At 39.9% G+C, this 19,177-nt stretch overlaps 1 protein-coding gene across 6 annotated transcripts in view; it reads left to right on the forward strand.

Annotated features, from left to right (window-relative positions):
• PHACTR2 (phosphatase and actin regulator 2) overlaps positions 1-19,177 on the forward strand; it is a 289,977-nt gene that overhangs the window by 242,865 nt on the left and 27,935 nt on the right. For all 6 annotated transcript variants that reach the window (XM_030809782.1, XM_030809786.1, XM_030809784.1 and 3 more), the window contains 2 exons: positions 4,347-4,408; positions 9,862-9,999. In XM_030809782.1, the coding sequence (XP_030665642.1) occupies positions 4,347-4,408; positions 9,862-9,999 (200 nt within the window). The remainder of the gene's footprint in view (positions 1-4,346; positions 4,409-9,861; positions 10,000-19,177) is intronic.

Consider the following 19,177-nt stretch of genomic DNA (forward strand, 5'->3'; position numbering starts at 1 on the left):
TTCTTTCTTGATACTGTGAGATAAATAGTGCCAAACCACAGTGGAGTTTGGTTATCTGAGGAACTGTTTCATAGATCTAGAAACTTATCGCGCGTTGATCTTAAGTGCTGCATTGGCCTTTATATCCCGTTTTCCTGGAGGTTTGGGAAACAGTGATTTGACTCCAGCCCTTTTTTTCCTTCCTTCTAAGTTCACCTAAGCATGTTTATTTCTGGAAACAGAGGCATATTTCCAGCCTGGAGAGGCTGATAACTGGCTTATGATTTCCTGACCCACTATTGTACAGCCAAGAGAGACAGAAGAAAACTGGGAGAGGTCGTCTTTCCCTGAGCAGTCACAGGAAACTGAATGGCCTAACTTACAAACACTCTACTCAGCCCGTTTGCCTCTTGGTTCTTCCACATAGATTGTTCTTGTTCGTTTGTTTGTATGTTTCATCTCCAGCTTTTGTTCAAGAACAGTAGAAAAGTATGTGATACAGTGTGGTTTTTAAGAACGTTTACTTTAACTAGGTCATCTTTTTTTTTTTTTTTTTCTGAGACGGAGCCTCGCTCTGTTGCCCAGGCTGGAGGGCAGTGGCACGATCTCGGCTCACTGCAACCTCCACCTCCTGGGTTCAAGTGATTTTCCTGCCTCAGCCGCCCTGAGTAGCTGGGACTACAGGTGCACATCACCATGCCTGGCTAATTTTTGTATTTTTAGTAGAGGCGGGGTTTTGCTATGTTGGCTAGGCTGGTCTCGAACTCCTGACCTCGTGATTCACCCGCCTCGGCCTCCCAAAGTGCTGGAATTACGGGTGTAAGCCACCGTGCCTGGCCCTAACTAGGGCATCTTTTCTGGCAAACTAGAAAACTAATTCACAGAATAAAACATTCAACAATTTTTAGAGCCCATCATTAGTTCAATAAACATGAGTCAGATGCCAATAAATGTCATTAGTTTTCACTGGTGACCACAGGACAAATTATATTTCTTAGTGTCAATTCACCATGCCAGTCCTTACTTGATGTCTTTCCTAATTATTTTGGTGATACTAGAGCTTTTTAAAAAGACATATTACATATATGTATTTATATTATATTATATCATATTTAGTTATTCATTTTAGAACCAGTTCCTAAAAACTGATAAAATAGAAAGCAACTTTTGGTACTTAAAAGGCCAACTTTTGCTAATCAAGAAAGGTTATGTATTTAGCTGAGAATGTAATTCTAGCTATGTCTTCTATAGAGAAAAATGAATTAGGCCATTGAGTTCTGCCTATATTTTTCCCCAACATTTTATTATGAAAATTTTTAAACACGAAGAAAAGTTGAAGGCATTTTACAGTAAATCCGCATATATCTACCATCTATAGTCTGTCATTAACATCTTGCTTTATGACATATCTATGCATCTGTTGATCCAACTTTTTTTAGTGCACTTTAAGTTTATGTGTGTTTTTTCATTTGCTTAAAACACCCGCATGAGGCCAGGTAAGGTGGCTTATGCCTGTAATCCCAAAGCTTTGTGAGGCCAAGGCAGGAGAATTGCTTGAGGCCAGGAGTTTGAGACCAGCCTGGGCAACATAGTGAGATCTCATCTCCACCACAAATTGAAAAAAACAAAACATTTACATGGAAACATGTAAAAAGCAAAAAGGAAAACAAATCCACAAAAAAATTTGGCTTTTTGAACCCATTTTATCTGAATTAACAACTCAAGAAGATAATACTCCAATTGCTGGTATTTTTGTACTTTTCTTTCTTCTTTTAGCTCATCCACGAAATTCTCTGGGTAACATTGCTCGCCAGGCGGGTTTCCTGTGGTGCTTGCTGCTGTTTAACCACATGTATTATTTGTTTATTTATCGGAAATGCTTCCTGCGGGTCGTCTGAAATGTTTGTCCCTCTCTGCTCTGATGAGAGTCACTGAGAGCAAGATTTGTCAATGAACCACGTCACTTCCTTCATGAATATCTCGCCAGCCTGTTTAAATTGACCAGAAAGATTTGCATCCTACTTTATAATTAGTCCTCTAGTGAATCAAAAAATGAAGGAAGCATACAGAAAACTTGGTGAATTTTCAAATACTGAGTTTAAGGTTTAAACTTGACTCTATGAGAGATTTTACAATGACTGTTTAATAAGATTCAGAGAAGCTGTCATGGTAGCTCATGCTGGTAATCCCAGCTACTTGGGATGCTGAGGCGGGAGGATCACTTGAGTCCTGGAGATCAAGACAAGCTTGGGCAACATAGGGACAGCCCATCTCTACAAGATAAAAGTAAAGATTCAGAGGAACAGTCATATTGGCTTCCCTCTACCTCTCACCCTCGTCCTCTAACTTCACTAAAGGTACAATTTTGAACATGGAAAACTTAAAGAAGTCAGTTTCTGATGTCAAAAATGAATTCAGTTCCCTAACTGCATTTGGCCCTTCTCTTTTTAGACATTACTGTTACCTGGTAGCACTAGTTGAACAATATGCTTAATAAGGCAAAACTTTCAAATATTCCCTTCAAGGAAATGTCATTTTTGCATATTTAATGAAGACTGAAGCATTTGTTAGCTTTGGGATGTATTATATCCAATTTTTTAATCTTTGAAAAATACCTTAAAAATATAGCATAAATACTGTATAGGAAGAATTGACAAAAATGTTCTAAGAATTATATTTTTCTTTTTATTAATAATGTCATCAATATCACTAACAATATCATCAATTTTTATCAACAATATCAACAATTTTATTTTCACTATCGTGTCACCTTGTAAAGCTCTGGTTTGAATCACAGGAACCACAGTGTGGCATTTGTTTATTATGTATTTTGACAATTCACAAGCTTTATCCAATTCATATGAGGTAATTCTTTGAACCTAAGTATGCATTTTTAAGGATATGAAAGGATATATATTTTGTGAAGCAATTAAAAAACTACAGTACTTTCATAGGAAGAAATTTAAATTATAACTAAATTTGTTTGACTGGCACAAAATGAAAGGATATTAACTCATTGTTTCTTGTCTTGTGGGTGATTACAGTTTATGTCCACTCTTTGTCTAATCACCTTCTTTCTTCTGCATTAAAGTTATTATTTCAGAAGAACATAGAAACTTTTCCCTGTTCAGAGAAGGAAAACTGATAGAGAATTTAGCCTGTTCAACTAACAAATACAGATGTTGCAAATATTGAATACTGATATGTTATTCACAGTAAAAATAGCCTTAGTTGTAAGAAGTCTATTTGAATTTTAAAATAAATATATTTCATACCTGTCATGGATTAAAAAAAAATTTTTTTTAATTGAACCCGGGAAGCGGAGGTTGCGGTGAGCCAAGATCGCACCACTGCACTCTAGCCTGGGTGACAGGGCGAGACTCCGTCTCAAAAAATAAAATAAAAATAAAAATAAATAAATAAACAAATAGAAGTTTTCCTTTTCCAACCTTTTGGTCAAGGCTTTATACAGTGTTATTTTCCTTCAAAAGAGTTCATAATAGCACTTTCTAAAACATAATCTTTCATAAGCATCGGTATCCAAGAAGCAAAATGTATGCTCACTGATCGAACAGATGATTAGCTAAACGAAGCAACAGAGAGAAGTTCCTCAAGTAAGCAACAATCAGCAAAACCTGAAGGGGTGTTTATTTCTTTAAAAATTTTGAACATTTTTCTTTAAATCCCATCTGTTGGGCAGCATAAAATCGTACTACTTGGTGAATCACTAGAGAACGAGAAGACTTTGGAAAGGCAAAGTCACAAGAAAATAAATAATTTCCACCCAGAGTACATCATAACCTCATTTAGAACATTCTGGTTTGAAAGCAAAGTCCAAGGAAATGCTTACATTCTGCTTCTATGGAAACCAAGGAAGACAAATCAAATATTTTGGTTGGATTTGAGTGGAAATCAGCAGCTCAGACATGCATCGGATGGTTCTAATTTGCTCTTTTAATATGTCTCAGATTTTCACATGAAGGCCAGATCCAGAAGTAAATTTTTATCTGAATTCTGGTAAATTGTGCTTATAAGCCCATGAGATGATCAGCAATAGAGGGCTTTCATTAGAATATGGGCACTCCTGTGGTTTTTTTAAGAATACAACAAGACATCAGGAAGCAAAAACGTTTAAAATTAGTAAAGCAAACCAGTCCTACAAAAAAAGCGTGTGTGTGTGTGTGTGTGTGTGTGTGTGTATATAGGATGATCAACCTTTCTACAAAATATTTTGACAACTTTTTAACAGTGTTGGTGGTGTGTTTGATCATTATTTGTTAGTCACATGATTGTGGCCTGATACACTTTTCTGATTATAAAATCATCTATAGTAACTGTCATCATGATTTTCCTCCTTTAATAAACAGAAAAGAATGAAGAAGAGGAACAAGAAGCAAAAATGGAACTTAAACGCAGACTCAGCAGAAAGGTAATGAAATCGTGACTATTAATGAGCATATGTGTTTTGAGATATACTTTTTAAAAAAAAATACTAATCCTCTTTGTATGTGTAAATCAGATGTTTAGAAATAATTATTCCTATTAGTCTATAATCATAGACATCAAAATCACAAGCCTGGGCAACATGGTGAAACCCTATCTCTACAAAAAATACAAAAATTAGCCGGCATGGTGGCACACCTGTAGTTCCAGCTACTCAGGAGGCTGAGGTGGGAAGATTGCTTCAGCTCGGGAGGCAGAGGTTGCTGTGACCTGGTGTCGTGCCACTGCATGAGACCCTGGCTCAAAAAAAATAAAATAAAATGAAACAAATCAATATAATGCACATGCTATGAATGATGTTTATAATTGCATGTTGTGCTAATTTTGAAAAATTAACAAGGGTTTTAAATTGCATTTACTCTGTGAAAATATGTACTCTGTGTGAAAATTTTTAAAGATACAAAAAAAGAAAAAAATAAAATCATATCTTTCATTCAGAGACAGCCATTATTAACATTTCAATGCATGTATTTCCATTTTAAAAAATTGTTTTGAGTCAGATGCAATGGCACGCACCTGTAGTCCCAGCTACTTGGAAGCTGAGGCAGGAGGACTGCTTAAGCCCAGGAGGTCAAGACCAGCCTGGACACCATAGTGAGACCTTGTTTCAAAAAAAAAGAATTAATTAAAAATTAATCTCGCTTGATTAGAACAATGAAAAAAAAAGAAAAAAGAAGTGAAAAAAAGTTTTTAATTATGATAAAAATTATTTCTTAAAATGCTCACACTTTCCATTTAGTGTTGGAAATATTAAACAAGTAAGTATTTTGTTACTCCTGAAGATTTCCCACTATTCCACATCACAGCTAAGTAAGTAATTTATTAAGGGAACTTGATCATCCAGCCTGCTTGCTACAGTGCTACCCAGATTGACAAATGTCTTACCTCCCAAACTCAGACAATTGTTGCCACTTATTTATGAATATATAAATCTGATGTTAGGGCCATCACTTTTTTCTGTGTTAAAAAAAGTAATAGCCTTTGGAAAAATCAAGCACCATCAGAGTTTATATTTCATTTTAAATCCTTCTAATCATTCTTCAGGCATACCTTATGCACCTAAAAATGGATAAAGTGACTAAAATGTGACGTCTACATGAAGTGTGACCTGACCCACATTTTTGTGGGCTGGCCAGGGAGTCTTCAACAAAAGCATTCTAAGGCAGACGGAGGCAATGCTTCATTCCCACAGAAAAGCTATGGGACTATGTTGAAAGTGTTTGGTTCTGTTTTTCAAGGAAAAACATCCTCAATTTATCCATTGTATTAGTCCATTTTCACACTGCTGATAAAGACACACCTGAGACTGGGAAGAAAAAGAGATTTAATTGGACTTATAGCTCCACATGGCTGGGGAGGCCTCAGAATCATGGCGGGAGGCAAAAGGCACTTCTAACATGGTGGCAGCAAAAGAAAATGAGGAGGAAGCAAAATTGGACACCCCTGATAAACACATCAGATCTTGTGAGACTTTCTGACTATCACGAGAATAGAATGGGAAAGACCGAGCCCCATGATTCAATTACCTCCTCCTGGGTCCCTCCCAGAACACGTGGGAATTCTGGGAGATACAATTCAAGTTGAGATTTGGGTGGGGACACAGCCAAACCATATCATTCTGCCCCTGGCCCCTCCAAATCTCACATCCTCACATTTCAAAACCAATCATGCCTTCCCAACAGTTCACCAAAGTCTTAACTCATTTCGGCATTAACCCCAAAGTCCACAGTCCAAAGTCTCATCTGAGACAAGGCAAATCCCTTCCACCCATGAGCTTGTAAAATCAAAAGCAAGCTAGTTACTTTCTAGATAAAACGGGGGTACAGGTATTGGGTAAATACAGCTGTTCCAAATGGGAGATATTGGCCAAAACAAAGGGGTTGCAGGGCCCATGGCAAGTCTGAAATCCAGTGGGGCAGCCAAATTTTAAAGCTCCAAAATTATCTCCTTTGAATCCAGGTCTCACATCCGGGTCACACTGATGCAAGAGGTGGATTCCCATGGTCTTGGGCAGCTCAGCCTCTGTGGCTTTGCAGGGTATAGCCTCCCTCTTGGCTGCTTTCACAGGCTAGCGTTGAGTGTCTGCAGCTTTTCTAGACACATGGTGCATGCTGTTGGTGGATCTACCATTCTGGGGTCTGGAGGACAGTAACCCTCTTTGCACAGCTCCACTAGGCAGTGCCCCAGTAGGGACTCTGTGTGGGGGTTCCAACTGCACATTTCCCTTCTGCACTGCCCTAGCAAAGGTTCTCCATTAGGCACCCCCCGACCCCTGCCCATGAAAAACTTCAGCCTGGTCATCTAGGCAGAGGTTCCCAAACCTCAATTTCCGACTTCTGTTCACCCGCAAGCTCAGCACCATATGGAAGCTGCCAAGGCTAGGGGCTTCCACTCTCTGAAGCCACAGCCCAAGCTCTACATTTGCCCCTTTCAGCCACAGCTGGAGTGGCTCGGGCACAGGGCACCAAGTCCCTAAGCTGCACACAGCACAGGGACCCTGGGCCCTGCCCACAAAACCACTTTTTCTTCCTGGGCCTTCAGGCCTGTGATGGGAGGAGCTGTCATGAAGGTCTCTGACATGGCCTGGAGACATTTTCCCCATGGTCTTGAGGATTAATATTAGCCTCCTTCCTACTTATGAAAATTTCTGCAGTCAGCTTAATTTCTCTTCAAAAAATGGGTTCTTTTCTACTGCATCTTCAGGCTGCAAATTTTCTGAACTTTTATGCTTTGTTTCCCTTTTAAAATGGAATGCTTTTAACAGCACCCAAGTCACCTTTTGAATGCTTTGCTGCTTAGACATTTCTTCTGCCAGATACCCTAAATCTCTCTCAAGTTCAAAGTTCCACAAATCTCTAGGGCAGGGGCAAAATGCCACCATTCTCTTTGCTAAAATATAATAAGAGTCACCTTTGCTCCAATTCCCAACAAGTTCCTCATCTCCATCTGAGAACACCTCAGCCTGGACCTTATTGTCCCTATTGCTATCAGCATTTTTGTCAAAGCCATTCAACAAGTCTCTAGGAAGTTCCAAACTTTCCCACATTTCCTATCATCTTCTGAGCCTTCCAAACTGTTTCAACATCTGCCTGTTACCCAGTTCCAAAGTTGATTCCACATTTTTGGGTATCTTTTCAGGAACACCCCACTCCTGGCACCAATTTACTGTATTAGTCTGTTTTCATGCTGCTGATAAAGGCATACCCTAGACTGGGAAGAAAATGAGGTTTAATTGGACTTACAGTTCCACATGGCTGGGGAGGCCTCAGAATCCTAAAAGGAGGCAAAAGGCATTTCTTACATGGTGGCAGCAAGATAAAATGAGGAGAAAGCAAAAGCAGAAACCCCTGATAAACCCATCAGATCTCATGAGACTCATTCACTATCACGAGAATAGCATGGGAAAGACCAGCCCCCATGATTCAATTACCTCCCCCTGGGTCCCTCCCGCAACATGTGGGAATTCTGGAGATACAATTCAAGTTGAGATTTGGGGGAGGACACAGCCAAACAATATCATTTTTTTCTCAAAACTCATAAATGTCAAATAATGATCAAACTGAAAGACTTTATTGACTCAGTTTCTAGGAATGACTGTAGTCTTCAATGGCCCTTAAGTTACCATCTGTAGACAATCAATCACCCCTCCTCATTGCCCTGGGCACAGTCTTGTGATACAAATCATCTTTCTCAATCCAGCTGGGCCCCTCCATGAGGCAGCAGTGCCTGCCCTTACCCTCTGCACCCACTTGCCCCCACCATACACAGCTCCATGCTGTAGGTGCAGGTCAGCCCGTAGCACTGGTAGCTGCCCCATAACTAGGACAGTCCTGAGGACAAGACGGGATGGAGAATTTCTAACCTATGTTGCCATTGGTCACTTTCCTTCTAGCCAGTTCTTAGGAGAAGGGTTTCTTCTCTACCTCCTTATTTCCACTTGCCCCAAAGTGGCAGCAAGAAGCTAGCAACATAGATTGGACAGCAACTAGACTATAACAGATCACTTAGATTATTCTCTCTCTTGTCCCTTGCCTACCAGGGCTCTATGAAGATAGAGGGAGCCATAGTTGGCACTTCTCTCTCAAGTGGGCTCAGGGTATGGGCCGAGGCCTTCTAAAAGTCCTTGAGTGCTTTGAATATTAGAGTATTGGCTTAGTTCAGAAGGAAACTGAGGCCCAGGAAAGGGCTGTTAGTGACTACAGAATGTAGACCCAGTGCAAAATAAGGAATATCTCTGGACAGGTGTTGTGGCTTATTCCTGTAACCCCAGCACTTTGGGAGGCTGAGATGGGAGAATCGCTTGAGCCCGAGAGTTCAAGACCAGCCTGAGCAGCATAGAGAGACCCCCCCACACACACTCTGTTTAAATAAAAAAATAAATAAGCAATATCTCCAGAAAGGACCACTTAGATGATGGGTAGCCTGGCTGTATACAGAGTATATATAAGAGAGGAAATATATGAAAATGCACCCTATGGCTACAATAGAGGTCTAAGTCTACCTCTCTAGAGATAACTGTGATACCGCCCAACTAAGAAAGACCAAAATGGGAGTGAACCTCTGTAGCAGAGAGTAGATAATGCCTGTTTACCAGGGGGCCAGCTTTCTTTCACCTGTCAGAATCTTATTCTTCTGTCTGAGAAAGGACCCAGAGAGAAAAGCAATATAATTAAAAATCTGAATTTGACAAAGATCACAAGGAGGAACCGAAGTTGTTAGAAGTATCTTAAAGGTTGGAGTTGATTTTAAGCAGTGATAGCCTCAAGGAAGTACAGTTCTCCATCAACTCTCCCCTCCCCATTCCTGTACATTGGTTTTTCTGGCCAAGGGCATGTGTCCGATTGGGGTCTTGTCCTTGTTGTGAATATCTTAAGGACAGCTGTGCTGTAGGCACACCCTTTATTGGACCCTTTCTATGTCATAACTTTGTACATTTCTGAGTGTATGGGCTTAATATTTATAGGAACAGGTTTTTATTCCCATTTCTAAAAATTCCATGGCTTTTGCCTTCATAATTCAATCACCAAACCAGCCATTCTGTATCTGGGTTACTATTGTGTCTGTACATTGCATGTTCCTTGCGTCAGGGATGATAGACCTTTATCACAGTGCCAGGCAAGTTGGGGAAAATAGCATAATGCAGGTGGTTGCCAAAGGCTGTGACCTATCTAAAATGATGATTTTTTTATAGTCGCAAAAATTAGGGCACATGGCTTTCTAGTTCTCATTAGAAATTCCCAAGATGCTGTTGCCTTTTTTTTTGATGCCTGAAAGTGACCTTATTTAACCATAACTTTGAAGTGTTCTCTATAGAAAACTTGCCACCGTGAGGCTGTAAGTGGTTTACTGAACTCTGCCTTTTTCCTTGTCCTCCTGCAGCTCAGCCTGAGACCCACAGTGGCAGAGCTACAAGCTCGAAGGATCCTGCGATTTAACGAGTACGTAGAAGTCACGGATTCTCCTGACTATGACCGCCGAGCAGACAAGCCCTGGGCCAGGTTAACACCTGCAGACAAGGCAAGAATCCCAGTGGATTTTGTGTTGATTGTATTGCTTTTCTGGAAGCTCCAATATCCACATCCCCCCTGCTTAAGTCATCCTAGGGGACGAGATCTTACCAAATATTACAATGGTTTTCTGCCTCTGATTATTTAAGCCACTTAAGTGATACATTTAGTGATATCAATGTAGTTCTTTCAACTAAGTCTCAGAGAAAAGTAGTTATTTACCATATAACCTACCTGCTTTCATACCTGGATGGGGAGGGCTTTCTCACATACAGGATTTATCCTTACTCTTAGAAAATATAACTTATACAACTTATCATTTTAAAGGGATATGTTAACAATAGAAAGGTTTGATCCTCGTCGAGACTGGCACACTTTTAATAGAAATGACAAGACAGCAAATAGTTTAGGCTATGTGGGCCATACAATCTTTGTTGCAACTGCCCAGTTCTGCCATTGTAGCATGAAAACAGCCACAGACAATGTGTAATTGAATGGATATGTGTATGTTCCAATAAAACTTTTTCTACAAAAACAGATGGTGGGCCAAATTTGGCCTGCAGGTCAGGCTTACCAACCCCTTATCTAAAGCATTGCACACAATTCCTGAAAAATGAGATATACAGTGGGTTCTATCAATGTAGAAAGACTTTTATCTTATTAGTACCATGGTTCCATAGGCAAAGATTCGTGTCAACCATTTGTTTTTAAATTGTTCTAATTTTTCTCTCTTGGCAAAATCTGGTATTGAATAAATTCATGCTATACCCAGTTTTCATTTTTAATCGTAAGTACTTTTGCTTAAACGTGCCGCATCTTAATGCTAAAACTAGGCATTTAATCGTGCTCTGTGCTGACCCTTTTTAATAGGAAGCTTCATTATTTAAAATACCTACTATGCATCAAGCACATACTGGAGATACAGATTCGGAAATCCTTAGCTCAGAAGTAGAAATGAAAAGTAAGAAGGAGTAAGATCACAAAGGAAGAATGTTCAGAACAAGAATAAAGAGAAGGAGGCTGAGAAAAGCACTTCAGGGATGTTTTAGGAAGAAGGAGCAGAAGAATATTGAGAAGAAATGTCCGTGAAGTGGGAAAAGAGGAGAAGCTGGTAGCCCAGCAGCTTGGAAGGACTGTGTCAGGGAGGATGGCCACGTGTGTGCAGTGACATGGTGAGAGGGAGCATTTTGGTGGCCTGACGGGTGGAAGCCTGTGGTGGAGACAACAAGGATCAAACACAATCCTGAGAATTTGGGCTCTGAAGTATGAAGAGGCAGTCGTTCAACATATGGCTGGTGATCGTGAAGGTTATTAAGCTTGGGTGTGTAAATTTGGAAAATGAGAAAAGGTGTCAAGGTAGTGATTTTTTTTTTAATTTATGGGAAATACTTGAACAATTTTTTGTGCGGTGAAAGGGTCAAAAGAAAGGGAGAGGTTGAACATACAGGCGGAAAAGTCAGTAACTGATAGCGTGGGAAAAATCACTGGAGTAGCAGGTCAGTACTTATGTGGAAGAGGCAAGGAGCAGACCCTTGAAGACGGAGGGAGAGCACAGGCTGAGGAAGCTAGGAAGTCATACCTCATTGTGCTTTTACTTTGCCTCTGGCTCATTATGAATGAGATTGAACATATTTTCATATGCCTATTGGGCATTTGGATTCCACTCCACTTAAGTGCCTTTTGCCCGTTTTCTTTTGTGTTGTCAATTTTTTCTGATTCATAGGAGTTCTTCATATATTCCAGTTATATACGTCGCAAATATTGATTTAACAAGATTCTTTTTTTTTTTTTTGAGATGGAGTCTTGCTGTGTGGCCCAGGCTGGAGTGCTGTGGCTCGATCTCGGCTCACTGCAAGCTCCACCTCCTGGGCTCATGCCATTTTCCTGCTTCAGCCTCCCAAGTAGCTGGGACTACAGGTGCCCACCACCACACCCGGCTATTTTTTTTTTTAATATTTTTAGTAGAGACGGGGTTTCACCGTGTTAGCCAGGATGGTCTTGATCTCCTGACATTGTGATCTGCCCGTCTCGGCCTCCCAAAGTGCTGGGATTACAGGCGTGAGCCATGGCACCTGGCCAACAAGATTCTTAAACTTATTACAGTTGAATTTATCAACCTTTTTCTTTATGGCTTATGATTTTGTTTCTGGTTTTAAAAATTCTTTGCATACCAAAATGATAGATATATTCTCATATACTGTCTTCTAAATTGTTTATAATTTTGCTTTTCATATTTAACTTTTTTGTTTACCTGGAGTTGTTTTTTGGGGAAGGTATAAGATATGCTTTCAGTTTGCTTGGTCATCTGTATTATATGTTTGTTTTCTATGTCATTATTTGCTCTTTTCTCTTCTTCCTCCTGATTTTTTGGGCTTTATTGGCTGTTCTAACCTAAGATAGACTCTCCAGATCATTAATTTTCATCCTTCCTTACTTTCTGATACAAGCACTGAAAGTTAGAAATGCCTCTGTGTGTCAGTGATTTGCAACCTTGGCTACACATTGGAATCACCTATAGTTCTTTAAGAATGTGGATGTCTGGGCCGGGCGCGGTGGCTCACGCTTGTAATCCCAGCACTTTGGGAGGCTGAGGCGGGCAGATCATGAGGTCAGGAGATCGAGACCACGGTGAAACCCCATCTCTACTAAAAATACAAAAAATTAGCCGGGCGTGGTGGCAGGCGCCTGTAGTCCTAGCTACTCGGGAGGCTGAGGCAGGAGAATGGCATGAACCCGGGAGGCGGAGCTTGCAGTGAGCTGAGATCGCGCCATTGCACTCCAGCCTGGGTGACAAAGCAAGACTCTGTCTCAAAAAAAAAAAAAAAAGAATGTGGATGTCTGGGTCCCATCTCCAGAGATGCTGATCTCATTGGTCTGGGATGTGGCCTTCATACTGGGATTTTTAGTAATTATAAATGTCTCACATGTCCTTGAAAACAATATGTGTTCTACAGTTTGAGGGTGTGCAAATTTTCCTGTAAGATCAATCTTGTTAGTTCTATTCAGATTTCTGTAGCCTTAGTTATTTTTTTGTCTGTTTGATCCATCAGGTAACAAACAAGATGTGTTAAATCTCCCACTATGTGGATTTTTTTTTTTACTTCTTATAATTCTGTTAATTTTGCTTCATTTATCGTGAGGTGTGTCATTAGATATATATGTTTAGAATGCATACATTTTCTTAATGAAACCTTTGTTATATTTAAAAATATAATTTTTAAACTAGATTGTCAAAATGAGTTATTTTAGACTACCTTAGTACTATGAATTGAAGCAGCAAACCTCTGTGATGTTTAGCTCATGGCTTCAAATTTTCAGGGTACATTTCATCCCTCCCTGCCCATCCCCTTACTTACTAAGCACCAGCTTGCAAGTTTTTGTTTGTCCTTGGAGGATCAGATATTCTAGCTTACCCTTACACTGAGGGTGTGCCATTTGGTTCCCAATTTATGGAGAGAGAATTAATTATTAGACCTGAGTGGGTTTTGTGTGTCTTCTGTATTTCACCAAATCATAAAGATGCCTGCTCAAATTCACTAGATTTAACACAAGTGCCCTCAAGGTCAAAGCCAGTTTCATTGCTCACTTACATTATTTCTCTGGCCATGATCTTTTACTCATTCTTGTCAAAGTATTTTTTACTCTTTTCCGAGCTGTTTAGTACATTTAAAGCAGTACATTTAAAGTACATTTAAAGCAGTTTTTAAATGCTATGTTTAGCATTTTAATTGTTTTTCAATAGAAGAGTTAGTCAAGGCATCTGGTATGCCATTTTGCTAGAAATAGTACTGCATTCTGAACTTGGTTCAGCAAGGTTTCTTCCACCCTCCTTTCCTTTCAGTTGTGGGCTTTTGGTCATTCACCTCTCATTTAGTGTCTCCTAGTTGATCCTGCTCTAGTCACTGTTTCTGTGCAGTGACCTTCCCCAAAACTTAGTGATTGAAAACAGCAACTATTTTATATTTTACAGATTTTGTAGGTTGGGGATTTAGTCAGGGCTCAGCTAGGTGATTCTTCTGCTCTTCATGAGGTTGACTAAGGTCACTCAATGTTATTCAGCCGACAAATAGGCTACTTTAGAGGCTCCAAGATAGCCTCTCTAACATGTCTGGTGTCTTGGTAGGGATGGCTCAGAGACTGGGCGCAACTCTGGCTCCTAGTCCGCCAAACTACCTATACATGGCCTCTTCAGCATGGTGGCCTGAGTCATCAGTCTTCTTACATGGTGGCTGAGCAAATGTCCCAAGAGAACCAGGTAAAAGCCATATGGCCTTTCCTGATCTGGCTCTGGAAGGCATCCAGCCTCACTTCCACTACATTCTATTAGTAGCAGGCAAATCATAAGACCAGCTCAAGCTTCAAGGAAAGGGGAATTAATTAGCTCCACTTCTTGACAGGGGAGTGGCAAGATCACAATTGTGGCCAAATTTGGAAAATACAATTTTCCACACCCACCATTCCCAGCTATCTTACTATTCAAATGCAAAACTTTAGAAAGGCAGGTAGGGCCAGATAAATGAGTAAAGATCCCTGCAGATGCCAAGTATGCAAGCTGGGAGAGTCTAAATGACTAACCACCCTCATATGGAAACTAAATTGTCCAAACCCTAGAAATAGTTCTTTTTAACTCTTGTTCTTTTGTTGGAAGGTGAAGCTCATTCATCTCTAGCTGTAACAGAGAGGACTTTTTTTTTTTAATTTTATGTTGAAACTAAAATGGGATCTTGTTCTGGACTTCTAGGTTGCAGGGGAAAGTTACATGGCCAGGTTTTCTGCCACAGGCTTTGTTTCTGTTCATGAGTGCTTTGAAGGCATATGACTTTGACATCTCCCATGCAGATCTGAGCCCCAGAGCATAGCCACTGCCCCTCTCTCCTCACACATGGGCCTCATTTTCTCCCTCTGACAGTATCTCTCACATTTCTCCTGAGACTTTTTAAAATCTAAAAAGCAACATTTTTAGAAGTGGATTTTTATTGTGTATGTGTGTGTTTCTCTGGAAGAAAATTAAGAGGTAGAATTTCTTCTAAATAGAAAAAATATTGTCCAGGCATGGTGGCTCATGCCTGTAATCCTAGCACTTTGGGAGGCCAAGGTTTCTTGAACTCAAGATTTCTTGAGCTCAGGAGTTTGAGACCAGCCTGAGCGATGTGGTGAAACTCTGTCTCTACTAAAAAATACAAAAAATTAGCTGGGTGTGGTGGCGCGTGACTGTAGTCCCAGCTACTCGGGAAGCTGAGGTGGGAGAATTGCTTGAGCCCAGGAGCAGGAGGCTGCAGTGAGCCATGCCACTGCACTCCAGCATGGGCAACAGGGCCAGACCTTATCTCAAAATAAATAATTAAATAAATAATATGGTACACTTTTTAAAGATAAAAAATAGAAAAATGCAACAATTTAAGATGTTTGTATGTAGTATATTGTACATACACAAGTGATGGACATTCATTGGGCCACATGTGAATATTCAAAAATGCAAAAATAAGAAAAGAACCACTTTAATGCACAGTACTTTTAAGAATTTCTAAAAATACCATTTACTACCTAACACTGAAAAAAATTGTTCCCTCTAGTTGTTAAAAGGTAACTGTGATGAAATAGTACAATATTATTGCCCAGAGATCCTAAGACTATCAATGGTCTTAGTGTATATTTTATTTTAGAATGAAAATGACACATGCTAATCACCATTATTAACAAGCATTTCTAGTTTTTGTTGCTTTTTACCTTAAAACATTTTATAATATATTATTTATTATATATATATTTAGATCAGATTTAAAATATTGTATTAAGTTAATTCATGTAAAAATTATAATTTAACTATTATGTTTAAAAATGAGTTGTTTTTTTTTAACTTTTGAGCTCTATATCCCATTTTAAAAAACTATTCAAAGTAAATATTTCCACCTCTGCTTTAAAAAATAAACAATGAGGCCAGGTGCAGTGGCTCATGCCTGTAATCCAAGCACTTTGAGAGGGTGAGTTGGGTGGATCACTTGAGATCAGGAGTTGAAGACCAGCCTGGCCAACATGGTGAAACCCCATCTCTACTAAAAATACAAAAATTAGCTGTGCATGGTGGCTCCTGCCTGTAGTCCCAGCTGCTTGGGAGACTGAAGCAGGAGAATCACTTGAACCCAGGAGGCAGAAGTTGCAGTGAGCTAAGATTATACTGCTACACTCCAGCCTGGGCGACAAAGCGAGACTCCATCTCAAAAACCAAACCGAACCAAACAAACAAACAAACAAAAAATGAGCTTCCTTTCAGCCTAAAGGAGACCTCTTTCTTCTTTCTCTTATCTTAGTGCCATTTTCTTAGCCCCATTAAGCTACCACCTTGCATTTTAAAGAGTAGTAGCCCATCAGTCAATAATTAATCAATGCCTCTCCTTTCTGTGAAGGAGGAAGGCCCTTGCTGGGTGTGGTGGGGAATCTCCAGAATCTGGTAGTCTGGTTAAATGGCTCATGTTGGAAAAGAGAAGTGGTGGGAGAAATGCCTTATTAATTGTGAACTTGATTGAGCTTTATTCACCTTTAAAATAAAATTTTCAGGTCGGGGCACAGTGACTCACACTTGTAATGTCAGCACTTTGGGAAGCCAGGGTGGGAGGGTCACTTGAGGCCAGGAGTTAAAGACCAGCCTGAGCAACATAGCAAGACCCTCTCTCCACAAAAACTAAAAAAAATCAGCCAAGTGTGGTGGCACACTCCTGTATTCCTACCTACTTGGGAGGCTGAGGCAGGAGGATCCCTTGAGTCTGGGAGTTCAAGACTGCAGTGAGCTGTGATTGTGCCACTGCACTGCAGCCTGGGCAACAGAATGAGACCCTGTCTCTAAAACAAAAATAAACAAAATAAAATTTTCAGTTTTAGAATATATGTACTTAGAGCACTAGAAACAGATATATGTACAGTAAAATAGAGATGGCCTGGTTTCCTGCACTGAGGTAGATAAACGAGCTGACCCTTCAGTGGCAGACAGGTGAGGTCAGAGAAGGCCATCGAATTGGCCTTAAGACCTAGGCTTGCCTGACAATAACCATCTCCTTAGAGTAGAGCTTGGAAGCTTAGTAGTTGTTTGACCTTGGCCAAGTCATTTAACCTAGGTTTACTTACTAGTAAAATAAAGCCAATTATATCTATCTTGAGAATTAGGTAGACTATCTCTAGAATTCCTGCTGGTCAATAAATGGTAGCTATTACCAGTGTTATACTCATGGTCAGGGATGAGAAGCCAAGCTTTGTTCCCCATTGCTGATATTTTCACTGTTGATTCCTGAGTTTACGATCTAGTCTAAAATTATCCAGTGAAAGAGAGTGTAGAATTTTTTCAGATGAGATGTGCTTTTGTCCAACAGGTCACTCAGTAATCACTTATTAAAACCCTTACAATATATTAAGTATCGTCCTAGATACTGGGGATATAAAGTTGAATGACACAAACTGTCTTTCCAGGAACACAGTGTCTAAACAGGTCCTAAGAAAGCCTGAGATTTTTGTTCTCCCTAAGCTATTCTTTGCCCTGTTCACTGATGCCCTAGCAGCAGAAGGGAGTACACTTGCCTCCCTGTGGCATTGAACTTGATTATTGAGTAGTCCAGAAATCCTCTCCACATCCCATCATAATTTTATCCAAGAAATAAAGGATATCAAAATGGCAATTCTAGTTAATTCTGGCCCCACAGCTCATGCTGTTTGAGAAGGCAGCAAGGTCTGCATTTTCTTTCTTTCTTTCTTTCTTTCTTTCTTTCTTTCTTTCTTTCTTTCTTTCTTTCTTTCTTTCTTTCTTTCTCTTTCTTTCTTTTTCTTTCTTTCTTTCTTTCTTTATTTTTTCTTTCTTTCTTTCTTTCCATCTTTTTATTATACTTTAAGTTCTGGATTACATGTGCAGAATGTGTAGGTTTGTTACATAGGTATACACGTGCCATGGTGGTTTGCTGCACCCATCAACCCATCACCTACATTAGGTATTTCTCCTAATATTATCCCTCCCCTAGTCCTCCACCCCTTATAGGCCCCAGTGTGTGATGTTCCCCTCCCTGTGTCCATGTGTTCTTATTGTTCAACTCCCACTTATGAGTGAGAACATGTGGTGTTTGGTTTTCTGATCTTGTGATAGTTTGCTGAGAATGATGGTTTCCAGCTTCATCCATGTCCCTGCGAAGGACATCAACTCATCCTTTTTTATGGCTGCATAGTGTTCCATGGTGGATATGTGCCACATTTTCTTAATCCAGCCTATCATTGATGGACATATGGGTTGGTTCCATGTCTTTGCTATTGTGAATAGTGCCTCAGTAAACATACGTGTGCATGTGTCTTTATTGTAGAATAATTTATAATCCTTTGGGTATATGTCCAGTAATGGAATTGCTGGGTCAGTGGTATTTCTAGTTCTAGATCCTTGAGCAATCGCCACACTGTCTTCCAAATGGTTGAACTAATTTACACTCTCACCAACAGTGTAAAAGCATTCCTATTTTTCCACAACCTCTCCAGCATCTGTTGTTCCCTGACTTTTGAATGATCACCATTCTAACAGGCATGAGATGGTATCTCATTGTGGTTTTGATTTGCATTTCACTCATGACCAGTGATGATGAGCATTTTTTCATGTGTCTGTTGGCTGCATAAATGTCTTCATTTGAGAAGTTTCTGTTCATATCCTTAGCCCATTTTTTGATGGGGTTGTTTGCTTTTTTCTTGTAAATTTGTTTAAGTTCTTTGTAGATTCTGAATATTAGCCCTTTGTCAGATGAACAGATTGCAAAAATTTTCTCCCATTGTGTGGGTTGCCTGTTCACTCTGATGATAATTTCTTTTGCTGTGCAGAAACTCTTTAGTTTAATTAGATCCCATTTGTCAATTTTGGCTTTTGTTGCCATTGCTTTTGGTGTTTTAGACATGAAGTCTTTGCCCATGCCTGTGTCCTGAATGGTATTGCCCAGGTTTTCTTCTAGGATTTTTATGGTCCTAGGTCTTACATTTAAGTCTTTGATCCATCTTGAGTTGATTTTTGTATAAGGTGTAAGGAAGGGGTCCAGTTCCAGTTTTCTGCGTATGGCCAGCCAGTTTTCCCAACACCATTTATTAAATAGGGAATCTTCCCCATCGCTTGTGTGTGTCAGGTTTGTCAAAGATCAGATGGTGGTAGATGTGTGGTGTTATTTCTCCATTCCGTTCCA

Source organism: Nomascus leucogenys, chromosome 3 (assembly GCF_006542625.1).
Source record: "Nomascus leucogenys isolate Asia chromosome 3, Asia_NLE_v1, whole genome shotgun sequence".
In the NCBI taxonomy this organism is placed as follows: Eukaryota; Metazoa; Chordata; class Mammalia; order Primates; family Hylobatidae; genus Nomascus; species Nomascus leucogenys.